Source organism: Sesamum indicum, linkage group LG12 (assembly GCF_026168435.1).
Source record: "Sesamum indicum cultivar Baizhima isolate 11 linkage group LG12, ASM2616843v1, whole genome shotgun sequence".
In the NCBI taxonomy this organism is placed as follows: domain Eukaryota; kingdom Viridiplantae; phylum Streptophyta; class Magnoliopsida; order Lamiales; family Pedaliaceae; genus Sesamum; species Sesamum indicum.
In genome coordinates, this window is record NC_142668.1 from 16,282,115 (window position 1) to 16,295,312 (window position 13,198).

General features: G+C 36.2%; 2 protein-coding genes across 4 annotated transcripts; one reads left to right on the forward strand and one right to left on the reverse strand.

Moving 5' to 3' along the window:
* The first annotated feature begins 3,509 nt into the window (after window positions 1-3,509).
* On the forward strand, window positions 3,510-5,509 carry LOC105175637 (aureusidin synthase). The gene has a single exon (XM_011098139.3). It carries the CDS (start codon window positions 3,549-3,551, stop codon window positions 5,304-5,306), a length of 1,758 nt encoding a protein of 585 aa, XP_011096441.1. The 5' UTR covers window positions 3,510-3,548; the 3' UTR covers window positions 5,307-5,509.
* Window positions 5,510-8,218: 2,709 nt separating this feature from the next.
* LOC105175508 (uncharacterized) lies at window positions 8,219-13,179 on the reverse strand. 3 transcript variants are annotated; one of them, XM_011097961.3, is made up of 9 exons: window positions 12,324-13,179; window positions 11,737-11,931; window positions 11,537-11,632; window positions 11,339-11,462; window positions 9,772-11,245; window positions 9,512-9,677; window positions 9,251-9,415; window positions 8,977-9,129; window positions 8,219-8,863 (listed from the first exon to the last, which is right to left on the reverse strand). In XM_011097961.3, the coding sequence occupies exons 1-9, from the start codon at window positions 12,387-12,389 to the stop codon at window positions 8,675-8,677; spliced, it is 2,628 nt and encodes an 875-aa protein (XP_011096263.2). In that variant the 5' UTR covers window positions 12,390-13,179; the 3' UTR covers window positions 8,219-8,674. The 3 variants fall into 3 exon arrangements, with proteins under 3 accessions (XP_011096263.2, XP_088732426.1, XP_088732427.1); XM_088876300.1 differs by lacking the exon at window positions 12,324-13,179 and having other exon boundaries at window positions 11,339-11,425; window positions 11,737-11,763; XM_088876301.1 differs by lacking the exons at window positions 11,537-11,632; window positions 11,737-11,931; window positions 12,324-13,179 and having other exon boundaries at window positions 9,772-11,250; window positions 11,339-11,451.
* Between the last annotated feature and the right edge of the window lie 19 nt (window positions 13,180-13,198).

Consider the following 13,198-nt stretch of genomic DNA (forward strand, 5'->3'; position numbering starts at 1 on the left):
TTGTACTTTCTCTATTGTTGTATGGTAGAGACACTCATTTATAGGCATGAACATGCTTTCACTTGTAGTTTGAGCTTATTTCTATTGTGTTTGAATATTATGGACTTTGACTTGAATCGATTTCCTGAAGACTTGTACTTTGCATATGCTTTGGCCCACTTAATCAATAAAAAAAAATTATATTTATCTTAAATCAATTAATTAAAACACATAAGACCCAAATTTAATATGAGAACTTATGTGAATTTGTCGTTTTAAAAATATGAAAAGCCTAAATTTATTATAAATTTTAATTCTAAAAACTTAATTATTTATCAATTTATTTAAACTTTTAATTGATAATTTTATTCTAAAGTTTTGATGTTAGCAATCCTAAACGAATATTTACAACCTGACTACCTGAGCCTCAGAAATGAGATAATCAATGAATGAATGTAGTTTAGGAAACCCCACACAACATTTTCTCAATTAAGTTTGGGTCTTGGATTGGGCCATATATCTGAAAGGCCAACGGAAAGAACAAACTCTTGTGCCAATTTTTTCACACCAGTAGGCCCATGGACTAGTGTGTGGATAAATATATACACCATACGTTGTGGCACTTTGCTCCTGCGTGCATATAATAAATAAATCTTTAAGATGGAAATATATTATAAATAAGAGCAAAATATATAAATGACTATATTATATTAAATAAAAAAAGAAAAACTAATTTATTAGTTAAATATAATTTTAAAAGTTGAATAAGTTAGTTATCTTATTAGTTGAAGGGCATCATTAACTTTACAAATTAAAAATAAATTAAGACATTGTGTTAGTGTAAGATAATAAAAAATAAATTAAGATGTATTAAATACGCATTTTATAAATATATAGACTAATATTTATGAAATTCTACAAATGAAAATAAAAAATAAATAAAACCTGATGTTGTGTCTGTATTGCCAAGTCTCGATATTATTCTCTTCAAAGTTCTATAGTCGATAACTTTTTGCTCTTCTAATTTGTTTTGTCCGTCAAATTCAAAATTCATAATCGCTCGTGATCTTTGATAAATCATCAACTCTTTTTTTTTTATCCTTAAGAATAATACTTCAATAAAATACCATGAAAATGGCTAAATTTGAATATTCAAAGCCAAACATTCAAAAATCAACTTAGAGCAGAATTTTCACATTGATTACCTGCCCTCCTATGTTAGATTTGCTCCCTTTGAGGAAAGTTCAGACTATCCACATGGATGTTATGCCAAAATGTAGATACATAACATGCCATATATATATATGAAATAATTAAATACTATGTAATGCACATATATATATATATATATATATATTTATAGAATATACACTGAATCACATGCACAAAAATTAGTCCAATAATGTCTGAAACTATTCATTTAATTAAATTGACAATCCACATATCCAATCTCAATTATATATGGTAACATAAATGCACCAAAACTTACGTAGTCCACTTTTCTTTTGTAAGAGGGTAAATTATAATTGATTATTTTTAAAAAAAAATTATAAATACTTTTTAAAATTGTAAATGTCCCAATAAATACTTCATTTATAATAAACTGTTACAAATAAATAAAAAAAATTATAATTATAACAAATTAAAAAAAAATATATTGTGATTTACTGTGTGTAAGATCTGATGCTCCCAGTATTATCATGTGGGGATAAAACCAATATATAAAGGTGAAGTTTTGGAACTTTAATTTTTCCTTTTTTCTTTTTCCGCAGTCGGAATTTGAAAATTAACTTTATTCCACGTCGTTATATCTGAGAATAATTCGAACCTAGCCATCACAAATAGACGTGGCTTTTATCTGAAAATATTCCCACGTTCAGGAGTCGGGATTTATTTATAATATATATTATATATTAATTTAATCTAAGTCCGATGCGTCAGTGTTTGTTTGTTGGGCTCTGTTATCAATAACATTTGAGTTTAGTGTCGGTGGAATTACTTATTCAAGTCTCATAATTTGTACAAGAACTAACATAAATTATTATTTTTAATTAATTACTTTAATTTGAAGCATCATTACTCATATTTATGTGTTTCCAAGCACGATACGAGATTTATGCTGTTCGATAGTCTGTGAATACTCTTTACAATCATCACATGACTTTCACCTGATCCTTGCCGTTAATTTTTTAACTGTGTCGAACTATTTTTTGAGACGAAAAAATTAATTTGTGGGTCTATTTTATTAACTATAGTATAGAAAATGACAAGTACCATATCTTATGAAACTGGAATGAGTTGAGTCAAAATTGTTAAGGTTATGGAAATTGAATTATTCAACGTGTTCATAGACAATAATGGAATTATTATTATTATTATAATTATGTTTAAACTTTATAGCAAGCGAATAATAATATATCAATTTGGGCATATAGAAAAGTAATGTTATGGGTTGAATGTGCTGTAGAGTGGCCGCCTCTCTTTTGAAATAGGGTTGGATTGGTTGGGGCTGGGTTGGGGGGGGGGGGGCTGCTAATTAATTGCTTTATCCTTTGAAGGATAAGATTAGGGTTTTCCACACGTCTTAATTTATTACCATTTGAATGATTTTTTTTTTTCCATTGATAGTTGAATGAAAAGTTGGTCCAGTTCTGGTGCAATCTCAGTTTTTGAACTTGACTTCCATTAAGAATTAATATATATAATATAAATCTCAATACGATATATTTCTAAAATTTGTATTATGCTTATATATATATATATGTATCATGGTGATAATGAATTCATTTTAAATGTAGGGTTTGAACAATTATGATTAGTTATTCAATTTCAGTGTACCTTAGTGAACAATTTGGTCTGAGTTTGAATAAATTATGGGCATTGATTATAATCATATGTACCAAATGATGAAAAGTCAATATTTCTATTAAAAACGAAACATTTTGCAAGTCTATAAAATGGGGTATAATTTAGATCAAGTATCATATATTATTAATTATTAATTCAAGATTTATATTAATATTTATTGCTTAGGATGTAAGGAAATATACCAACTAAATTTTGATTTTTCTTAAAAAATCAATTTGTTCTAGTAGCTTAGCTAGAGTAAAAGTAAACCCAATAGAAGGATCCATTATTAATTCTGGAAACTGGAAAGTACGTACTTACATGCATTTGATGCTTACCATTTTTTTTCTACTTGTACATAAGTTTTACTCAAATAATCAAATATATCAAGTTGAAATTAATATATTTAAAACTTTTATATTTTCTCTTAATTTAGACTTCAAATCCTTGTAAAACTAATACCTTTTCTTTTTATGAATACTTGTGGATCAATTTGGACTGATGAAATGGAGTCGTTAATTCACTTGCCAAATAAAACCAAAGGGAAAGTCATTTAAAATACGAAACCCGACTTTTAAGACTCGCTGTTCTGTGTATTTAAAATCTATTTATCCCACGTCAACCTCCAAAGAATAGTCTATTACTCTAAATCCCAACTTCTGCCTATAAATACTAATCCCTTTCATTCTCCAAAATCATACTATCAACCTATAGCCAAGAACATGGCTTCTTCCATTGTCCCACGGCCTGCCACCACCCTCTCCCCCGCCCGCACCACCACCACCTCCTCCACTCCCAAACCAAGGCATTTTCCGACTATCCGAAAACAGAATCGCTGCCCCAAGGTATCATGCAAATCCCCAGACAATGATCAAGAATCTGCAGCACCTGGCAAGTTTGACAGGAGAAATGTACTGATTGGGCTTGGAGGCCTGTACGGAGCCACCACTCTCGCCGCCTCTCCGTTCTCTTTTGCGGCCCCTATCTCCGCTCCCGACATCACAAAATGCGGCCCTGCGGACTTGCCTCCCGGTGCAGCTCCGACAAACTGCTGCCCCCCTCCGACGGCGAAAATTATTGATTTCAAGTTCCCTCCGCCTTCCACCACCATGCGTGTCCGCCCCGCCGCTCATTTAGCTGACGAAGCCTACATAGCCAAATTCAACAAAGCAGTTGAGCTGATGCGGGCTTTACCTGAAGACGATCCCCGCAGTTTCAAGCAGCAGGCTAGTGTCCATTGTGCTTACTGCGACGGCGCGTATGATCAAGTCGGGTTCCCGAATCTCGAGCTTCAGGTCCACAACTCTTGGCTGTTTTTCCCATTCCACAGATATTACCTGTACTTCTTCGAAAGAATCTTGGGAAAGTTAATCGACGACCCCACTTTCGCCATGCCGTTCTGGAACTGGGATTCTCCTGGAGGAATGAGAATCCCAGCAATGTACGCGAATCCCAACTCTCCGTTGTATGACAGCCTTCGTGACCAGAGACATCAGCCGCCGACGGTGCTCGACTTGAACTATAGCGGCACTGATCCCACCATTAGTGCTGATCAACAGACGAGGAGAAACCTGACAGTCATGTACAGGCAAATGGTCTCCAACTCCAGAACTGCTCGGCTTTTCTTCGGCAGCCCGTACCGGCGAGGCGACGACCCGAATCCTGGAAGCGGATCTATTGAGAACATTCCTCACGGTCCTGTCCACGTGTGGACCGGTGACCGGAACCAACCCAATTTCGAGAACATGGGTAATTTCTACTCAGCGGGTAGAGACCCGATCTTCTACGCTCACCATTCGAATATTGACAGACTGTGGAGCATCTGGAAAACCCTAGGTGGAAGGCGTCAGGACATAACAGATCGTGATTTCCTTGATGCATCTTTCGTTTTCTACGACGAAAACGCGCAAATGGTTCGGGTCAAGGTCCGGGACTGTTTGGATCATACCAAACTCGGGTACGTTTATCAAGATGTGGAAATCCCGTGGTTGGACTCTCGCCCAACCCCAAGAGTTTCTTCTGTCCTGAGGAAGCTGAAGAAGCTCGGCAAAGCAAACGCTGCCGACACCCACAGCCCGAAAGACGTCTTCCCGGCTACACTTGACAAGGTTCTGAAGGTAATGGTAAAGAGGCCGAAGAAGAAGAGAAGCAAGAAGGAAAAGGATGAGCTGGAAGAGATTCTGGTCATAGAAGGCATTGAGCTGGACAGAGATGTTTACGCCAAGTTCGATGTTTACATCAACGACGAAGATGATGAGATCACCACGCCTGAGAACACTGAGTTCGCCGGCAGTTTCGTGAACGTGCCGCATAAGCATAAGCATGGGAAGAAGATCAAGACTCAGTTGAGGCTGTCCATTACTGAGATTATGGAGGATTTAGACGCTGACGATGATGATCATGTGTTGGTGACTTTGGTTCCGACGAACGCCGGCGACGCGGTGACCGTCCATGGTATCAAGATTGAGCTTGATGACTGATCATCGATCTGAATCATCATTTTCATTATTGATTTTAAATTTCCTGGACTCAATCATGGCTTTTTCGATCCTTTGAACTGCGATCCACGTTGTAGTGAACCATTTGGTGTCCATTTGTGAAAGAATAATGTTGTAATAATCCATGCGGATACTATCATATCCCTTGTTTTTTTGGATTAATTTAAGTACAAATTTGTGAGTTATTAATCAGGCCATTTGCTAACTTGTTCGACCACTTCTTCCCCATATTCCATAATCAATGATATTCTATTTTTTATTTTATTAGAGCGAAAACTTTTAAGAATGTGACTTTAGAAACGTCCAATTTGACAGCTACAAAAAAGCTTAGAAGATAATGATCTGAATTGCATGTGGACTAATTAGATAAGTAATTTTGTAATAATCAATGTTGATCCACTATCTAGATTTATAATGATGTCCCAGAAATGACGAGGTGGGTTGCACGTTGGTCGGCTTTACTTCAGATTAGGTTAATATAAACTATGGGAAAAAGGTAATTAAATCTACCTGCTCTCTCTTTTAATTAGATAATTTTCCTTCAGACAACTTTAATTTATCTGTCGTTCACGTGGTCGAGTTGCTAAAAGAGTTGAAAGATTAGAACAGTAGTTGCGTGGAACTGTGGTATTGGGTTCTCAGCCCTCTTCCCAATAGGCACTTAAATTTGCTATGATTTAGGGTTTGCTGGATATTCTTGTTTATGAAATAATTGTATTTATTAGGTCATTAATTATTTTTTAAAAATTATATATTTATAATTAAATCACTAGCTTTAATCGACGAAATTTAATTGCACTGATCAGCTATCCTTGGTTTAGTTGTTTCATTTATTATTTGTTAACTTTCCTGTTGGGCAAAATTATACTTTTCATTGTATGGAACAAAAAGGGTTTTAGCATTTTTATTGTTTTGTTTTACGAGATTTTCATAATGATTTTAAAATTAAAAAATCTCGATACATTATTTATATAAAGTGAGAATTAAACGTATCTCATTTTCTCAATTTTGGAATCATTTTAAACATCTCGAAAGGCATATGACTAAAGCTGTTGAGTTTTTTCTATTTATTTAAATTTTGAAACTACTTTGCAAATTCATAAAGTACAAGACTAAATGTGTCAATTTTTTAATTCAAAATTATTTCAAAGTTTTTGTGAATCCAGCCTTAGTTTGTGTTTTCATTTTCAGTTTTCAAAAAAAATTTTGTATAGATTTTTATTTAAAAATAGAATAGATTCAGATTAATTAATGATATTATACTTTATATTAAACTATGGTGCTAAATCATTAGAATTCCAATAAAAGACATAAATGTAAGTATATTTTCACTTTAATTACGGTTTCAAAAACTAAAAATTAAAACTAAAAATACAAACAAGCAATTATAGGTGATTAAAAATGTAATTTTGCCGTGCAATCAAAATAGAGGAACAGTGATACCAAAACTTTGATAAAACATGGTATTGGGATTCCGTGTTCTGCCATTCTTTTGACTTTCCCCCCACTAAGTTTCCAAGATTTGGCAGATTTTATGTGCCGTGGCTTCCTTATTATTTCATCGTATTTTTTTGACTAATGAATTTTTTGTCAAGAGACTTGAATTTATATATATATATATATATATTGATCCTGATTTAGAACATCTTAATTATGATCGATATATAGTAGAAAAGAACGAAATTGGCTGTTTTGTATATATATTCCCTCCCGTTCTCTTATTATATACCGCAACTCCTTTTTAATTTTGGGTTAAATATAATTTACTTCTGTATTATGTGAAATAAGCAAATACTTTCTGTGAATAAATTATTAGTAAATTATCATCTGTTATTTTAAAAAATTATACAAATTCATTGACAGGGGGTAATTTTCTTCTTTTTTGAAAATACATGGAATAATTTGCTATTTTATTTTTTATCGGAGGATTTTTTGCTCATTTCTCAGATCACATGAGGATAAATTGTATTTTTTCTTTTGTCATTTTTAATAACATCAATTGATTATAGGATTGAAGCCTCAACATTGTTATTCATGAGTCGTAATTAATTCAGAGATATATACATATTTGATCAACCAACTTGTAGTGCTTGGTATCCAGAAATTGAAGCTTCGCCATTGAAATTAAAATTATTTTTTGTTAAATTTTGTGCGTACAATTAAAAAAAAAAAATACAAGCAGTCCATGTGATATTATAAATGAGCAAGTCACCCCTCGATAAAAATTAAAATAATAATTTACCTTTTTGTATTTTTTTAAAACGCAACCATTTATCCCATGTGCTTTCTAAAATAATGCAATTTACGGGTAAATTGCAATCTACCTACCCATGTTATGAAAAATTGGCAAACAACTCTCTTATGAAAAATAAAATAGTAATTTATCTCCCTATATTTTTTAAAATGTAATAATTTACCTCCATATATTTTTAAAATCGAAACAATTTACCTCATTAGGCAAGGAATTGCTTCATTTTTTAACCCATAGGGGGGGTAAATTGTTATATATTTTTATAAGGAGTAATTTGCTTATTTTCAATATCATAGAAGGATAAATTGCATTAGATCCTGCAATTAACCTCCTTGATAGGGAGGTAAATTGTTTTATTTTAGAAAACACAGGGGGTGAATTGCTACTTTATTATTATTATTATTATAGGGGATAATTTACTCATTTGTAATATCATATAGGGATAAATTGTATTAAGCCCGTGATTTAATTATATGTGTTTCAAACGTTCATAATAATTGGTATTGCTAAAAATTAAAATAAAATAAAATAGATTAAAAATTATCACTCAGTTCCAAAAAGACAATTACTAGTAAGATATTAATTAAGATGCATTTGAAAAACTACTTAAAGCTAGCAAAACAAAGTTTCCATGAAAGCCATGTAACTGAACCAATCAATCTCTGACAACTGAACTCAGACTTGTAATAACCTAACAGTAAAAGTTACCATTTAAACCAACAAATCTGCCTGACCACATACTGTGTCTGTCTGATGAAGACAAATATGCAGAGTGCAAAGATCAAATGAATCAATCACATGGTGAGATACAACAACACAACGATGCTATATACCATTATGGTGAAGGAAAAAGCTGGAGTACGTATACTTTAGCTTAATCTTCCCCACACAGCCTCTCTACTCCTCCACCTGTAAGAAAATTACTGAAGCATCGACTTGGACAAAGCCAAGAAGGGCTGCAGTTTGGTAAATAAATGGATGTCTCAAATCTCTAAGATTTTATCTTCTTTTTTTTTCGTTTTTTGTTTTTTTGCCTCAATATTTTTTTTTATTACTTTTCATTTTTCTTGTGACAAAGTGGACATGGATACTGTTGTAATCAGTTACCGGTTTCGATTTCCTGGGCCAGTTCTCTTGTCAGATTGTCGGCCCGTTCGTCCTGCCCTCCAGCAAAGGTGTAAACACGGAATGCAAATTGGAAGGCCCTCCATAGCATTTTTATAGATCCTTTCTTTTTTGCATCAGCTTTAAGTTCTTCATTTTCTTCGGCCTTGGCTTCTCTCCTCTCCTGAATTAACATCCGGATGTGTATCTTTTATCAACGTAGGGTAGGATGAAGTAGTTCGCAGAGTATTAGTGTAGTTTGTAATGCATGATTATCTAGTTTTTCAAAGAACGAACCTTGAGTGCCAACTCCATACAGTTTGAAGAGACGTCCACCATCAGTTCTTTGATCCGTATTAGGATCCCAAAATCAAAATTGATCTTCTGAGCCTTAAATCTCTTTAATTCTTCATCTTTAGTCCGCTCCAACGCGTCCATTTCCACCTTTATCTGGATATGATAGCATTTTGTTAGTTAAAGTGCGAAACAATCGTGGAACTTGATTAACTATGAATATGTTGGTTGGATGGTGTAATCTAATTATCTTCCACGATCTAAACGAAAGGGTTACCTTATTGAAGTAGCCCTCAGCTTTGTCCAGGACTTGGCCAAGAGGCAAACCGACCGGCCAGTTCTGTAAAGTATTAGCAATCGTATCTAATTTTGTGTATAAGGCTGCCGCCATTCTCAAAGCTTCCAACTTCTTGCCGGGAAAGTCTTCAAATCTTGATAGAACCTATCACATAAATCTTAATGAAATGTAATTCTTTGAAGAGTGATCATGCATGGTATGTTGAAATTCAAAACGACAAAGAAACTCTTGAGGGCAAACCTGAGTTTCATCTGTTAGTTTCTCAAGGTGAGATTCCACATATTTGTGGAACTTGAGGAGCTCATTCATGTCAGATGTCTCGAAAGAATTGATGGCAGTTTTCACTTCCTTAATTGTTCCCGCGTGGTTCTTGACATCTTCTTCGATTTGTTGGAAGTATGCCGACCTGAGCCAACAATTTTAGGAAACGATTTTGACACTATGAAAGAAACTGTTACGAAATCCAGGCATACTAGTCTGGAATTCAAGACAGGGAGTACCTTTTTGTCATCTCTGCCAATGCATCAGCCATTCCCTGTTTTCCTCCAGAGGATGCTCCTCCAACTTTACCCTTTCGTCCTGATGATTTACCGCTTGAGCTCGACCCTTCCACTTTCCCCTTGAGAAATCGATACAGATTGCCCATTTGGGACGATCTCTTCAATTTCGTGGCTGCTTTCCTGGGACGGAGGCACGTCATCCCTGGAGGGGGTGGTGGAGCAGCTCCATTCGCCAGTGGTGGTGGCATTGGTGGCTCCCGTCCTCTTGACGCGCCCACTGGTGGAGGAGGGGGTGGCGGTGCACCATCCCTCGATGCCATCCGCGGTGGAGGTGGTGGCGGAGCAGATGCATTATTTACAGATGTTCCAGGAGGCGGTGGCGGGGGTGGGGGCAGAGCAGATGCATTATTTCCAGATGTCCCAGGGGGTGGTGGCGGGGGCGGGGGCGGGGGCGGAGCAGATGCATAATTTACAGATGTTCCAGGGAGTAGTGGTGGGGGTAGAGGTGGAGCCAATGCATTATCTCCAGATGCTCCAGGTGGTGGTGGTGGTGGCGGTGGCGGCGGAGGTGGTGGTGCTGCCAAGTTTCCTGGTGTAATAGGCGGTGATGGTGGCACCGGCACTAGAGATTCTGATGTAATGGGAGACAACTGCGGTGGTGAAGGCGGTAATGGTGCTGCTGGAAACGGTAATGGAGCTGTTAGTAGTGGTGGTGGTGGTGATGGTGGCGGCAACCACAGCAATGGCTCTGACAGCGTTCTACTTGGCATATGCGGCACTGGAATTTGAGATAATACATCATTACTTGGAAAGGACGTGGGAACTAATGGTAGACGAGGCACATACTTTTCTTGTTTAGCTGAGGTTTGTGGAGTTGGCGATGAGTGAATGCATGGGGAACCAATCCAGTTTCTTCCAGTATAATCAATTACCCCAAGAGAACCCGTTCTATGAATCTTTGGAGTGTCAAATTTCATCTCAGGGCGTTGGTCTTCACAAACCTCATTGCTCATTTCCATTTCGCCCATCAACTCATCGTCTTGATTACCCTTTTCGGCATCATCTGGTTTAACTTGATGAGACTGCTGCTCCTCTCTTTCTCTCTTGTTCATCTGGATCACGAATCTTGGATCCTGAGCAACATTTACTGCATGAGGGAACATATGGAAGGAGAGGCGCTTTACGTCTATTGGGCTCAGTTTTCCAACTGCTTGAACTCTTAGCGGCAGGGGTAGAGGTGGAGAATAAGACGTCTTCTCGCGGATAGCAGAAGCTTTCCAGGCCTCCGGAAGGACCGAAGTTGGCGTTACCGGAGAGCCAGAAAATGACATCCTGCTATCGCAATAAGATTCAGACAGAGCCTTACCAAATGCATTTGATGCAGGGCAATAGTCTCTGAGGTCTTCATCCTCATCCATCTCATCAAACAATCTTTCTCTTGCCAGCTTGATGATGTCTTCAAGCATTCCCAGTACTAGACTTAATCCAAGGAAACGACAAAGTCATCAACTTCAGATTCAGTCAAGCATACTTACTTCTTCTTAGTTTCAAGATGAACATAACATACCGGTTTGCTCCAAATCAACTTGTTCTAATTTCATAGATGGATTGTTTTTGCATTTAACCATCCAGTCCTCTGTTGTCCACAAGTCTCCTAGTGATTTTAGAGCATTGCAGAAGATTTTAAGAGCCTGTTCCCGGCAAATCAACGTCATATTGGTATCACAACGATTAAGTAAAAGTGTTTGTGTTGTTGAAACTTAACCTGTTGCGAAGATCCACCTTTAATTTCTGACATCGACACGTCTGGTTTGATTTTAGGATACCGTTTAAAGAGATCATTGAGTGTCAATACAAGCAACTGTGTGAAGGCCAGTACAAACATATGAGAAATCACGAAAACACTTGTGTTTCAACCTTAAAGAAAAAGTAACAAAGACTAATGGGGACGATGAGATGAGTTACCTCGTTTGCAGAAGCAGACCCGACGCAAGGAGAGAAATCTAGCAAGTCCCTAAAGGTGGAAATCTTGTTCCTAAGCTCAATCATGGTTACAAAGTTGCCTGCTACTCCACTCGAGCTGCAAACCGTGGAAGCCTTCATGTCCCTAACATTCTTTGATGTACTACAGTTTTTATTGGAATCTTGCCGTGTTTTTCCCTGCCATTTTTCCAGCACATGTTTAATGAAAACCCACCATCTCCTATCTTTCAATGACATTTTATCATCAACTATGTGTCCAACAATAATTCCAGACCCATACATCATTATCAAGTGATCATCTTCACAACCTTCCAAATTCTTCTATTATTACCAAAGGAAACGTGTAAATATGATGACAGGTTCCGGTTCTCCATACGATGATCAGAATATCAAAACACACAATAAACCCGAAAAACTCTCCATGTTGTAGGGGTTTGATGAAGAATGCAAGGTTCAATTCATGCATTTAATGTTCAATAAACAACCTTAACGGGTCTAACAACATCATCTTTCATTACAAGAATTATTTCACAAAAGAAGACCAAAAATTGGGAAGAAGAAAGACAGACCTCAAATCCAGAAGCCTTCTTACGAAAAAAGAAAGGTGCCACACCACAAAGTGCCCCCGTCGACATGGCCAAGTAATGACAACTTTTATAGAGTCCTCAATAAGAAACCAAAGTTGCTGCTGCTTTTTTGTATTTGTTATCACCCAACTCAGGGAAAATTTACTTAGCACGCTTTGTTTTGGCAAAAAATGTTGAAGAAAATAAAATAAAAACAAGAAACAGTCAAGAATGAATATTCTATTGAAGAAAACCATTCAAATTCCCAATAATTAAAAAAGAAAATAATAATAGATAATAACGTTCAGCCCCAATGCTGTGTGTCCCTTCAAAAATCCTAAATGGACAACTTTCTTCGTCTCCCTTTGTTTCCAAAAGAGGAGAGAATGAGAGCCAAATTGAAAGAAAATGGATTCTTGTTTTTTTGAGGACCAAAGCATTGTACCAACGGATTTTTCGGGGTCTTATACTCTCATTCTGTCCCTAATTATGACAATAACATTTCACCTCGTTTTGGAGTTGGTTTCCTACGGCTGATCAAATAACAGGAGATTCGGAGGTTTTGTGATTATTGACTAAACAGGTTTTCTCCATTTTTAGCTGTCTTGAATGAAAGCATATAGTGTCTGTTGCCATATTCAGAAAACTTAACATGATCCAGGAGAATATTGTGTACGAAAGTTTTGGGTATTTAGTCACAAGATTCTAAGGGACATCAGTTTTCAGCAGAAATCGGACAGCACAGAATGTTTCAAAGTTCTTTCTTAACCCTCCGAAGTTGTACATGGACTTCTTTGAAACATTCAAGGTTTAAACGTGGAGAGCAAACATGTCATCAACGATCATGAAGAAGTTTCCAGTCACTTACCAATAGAACT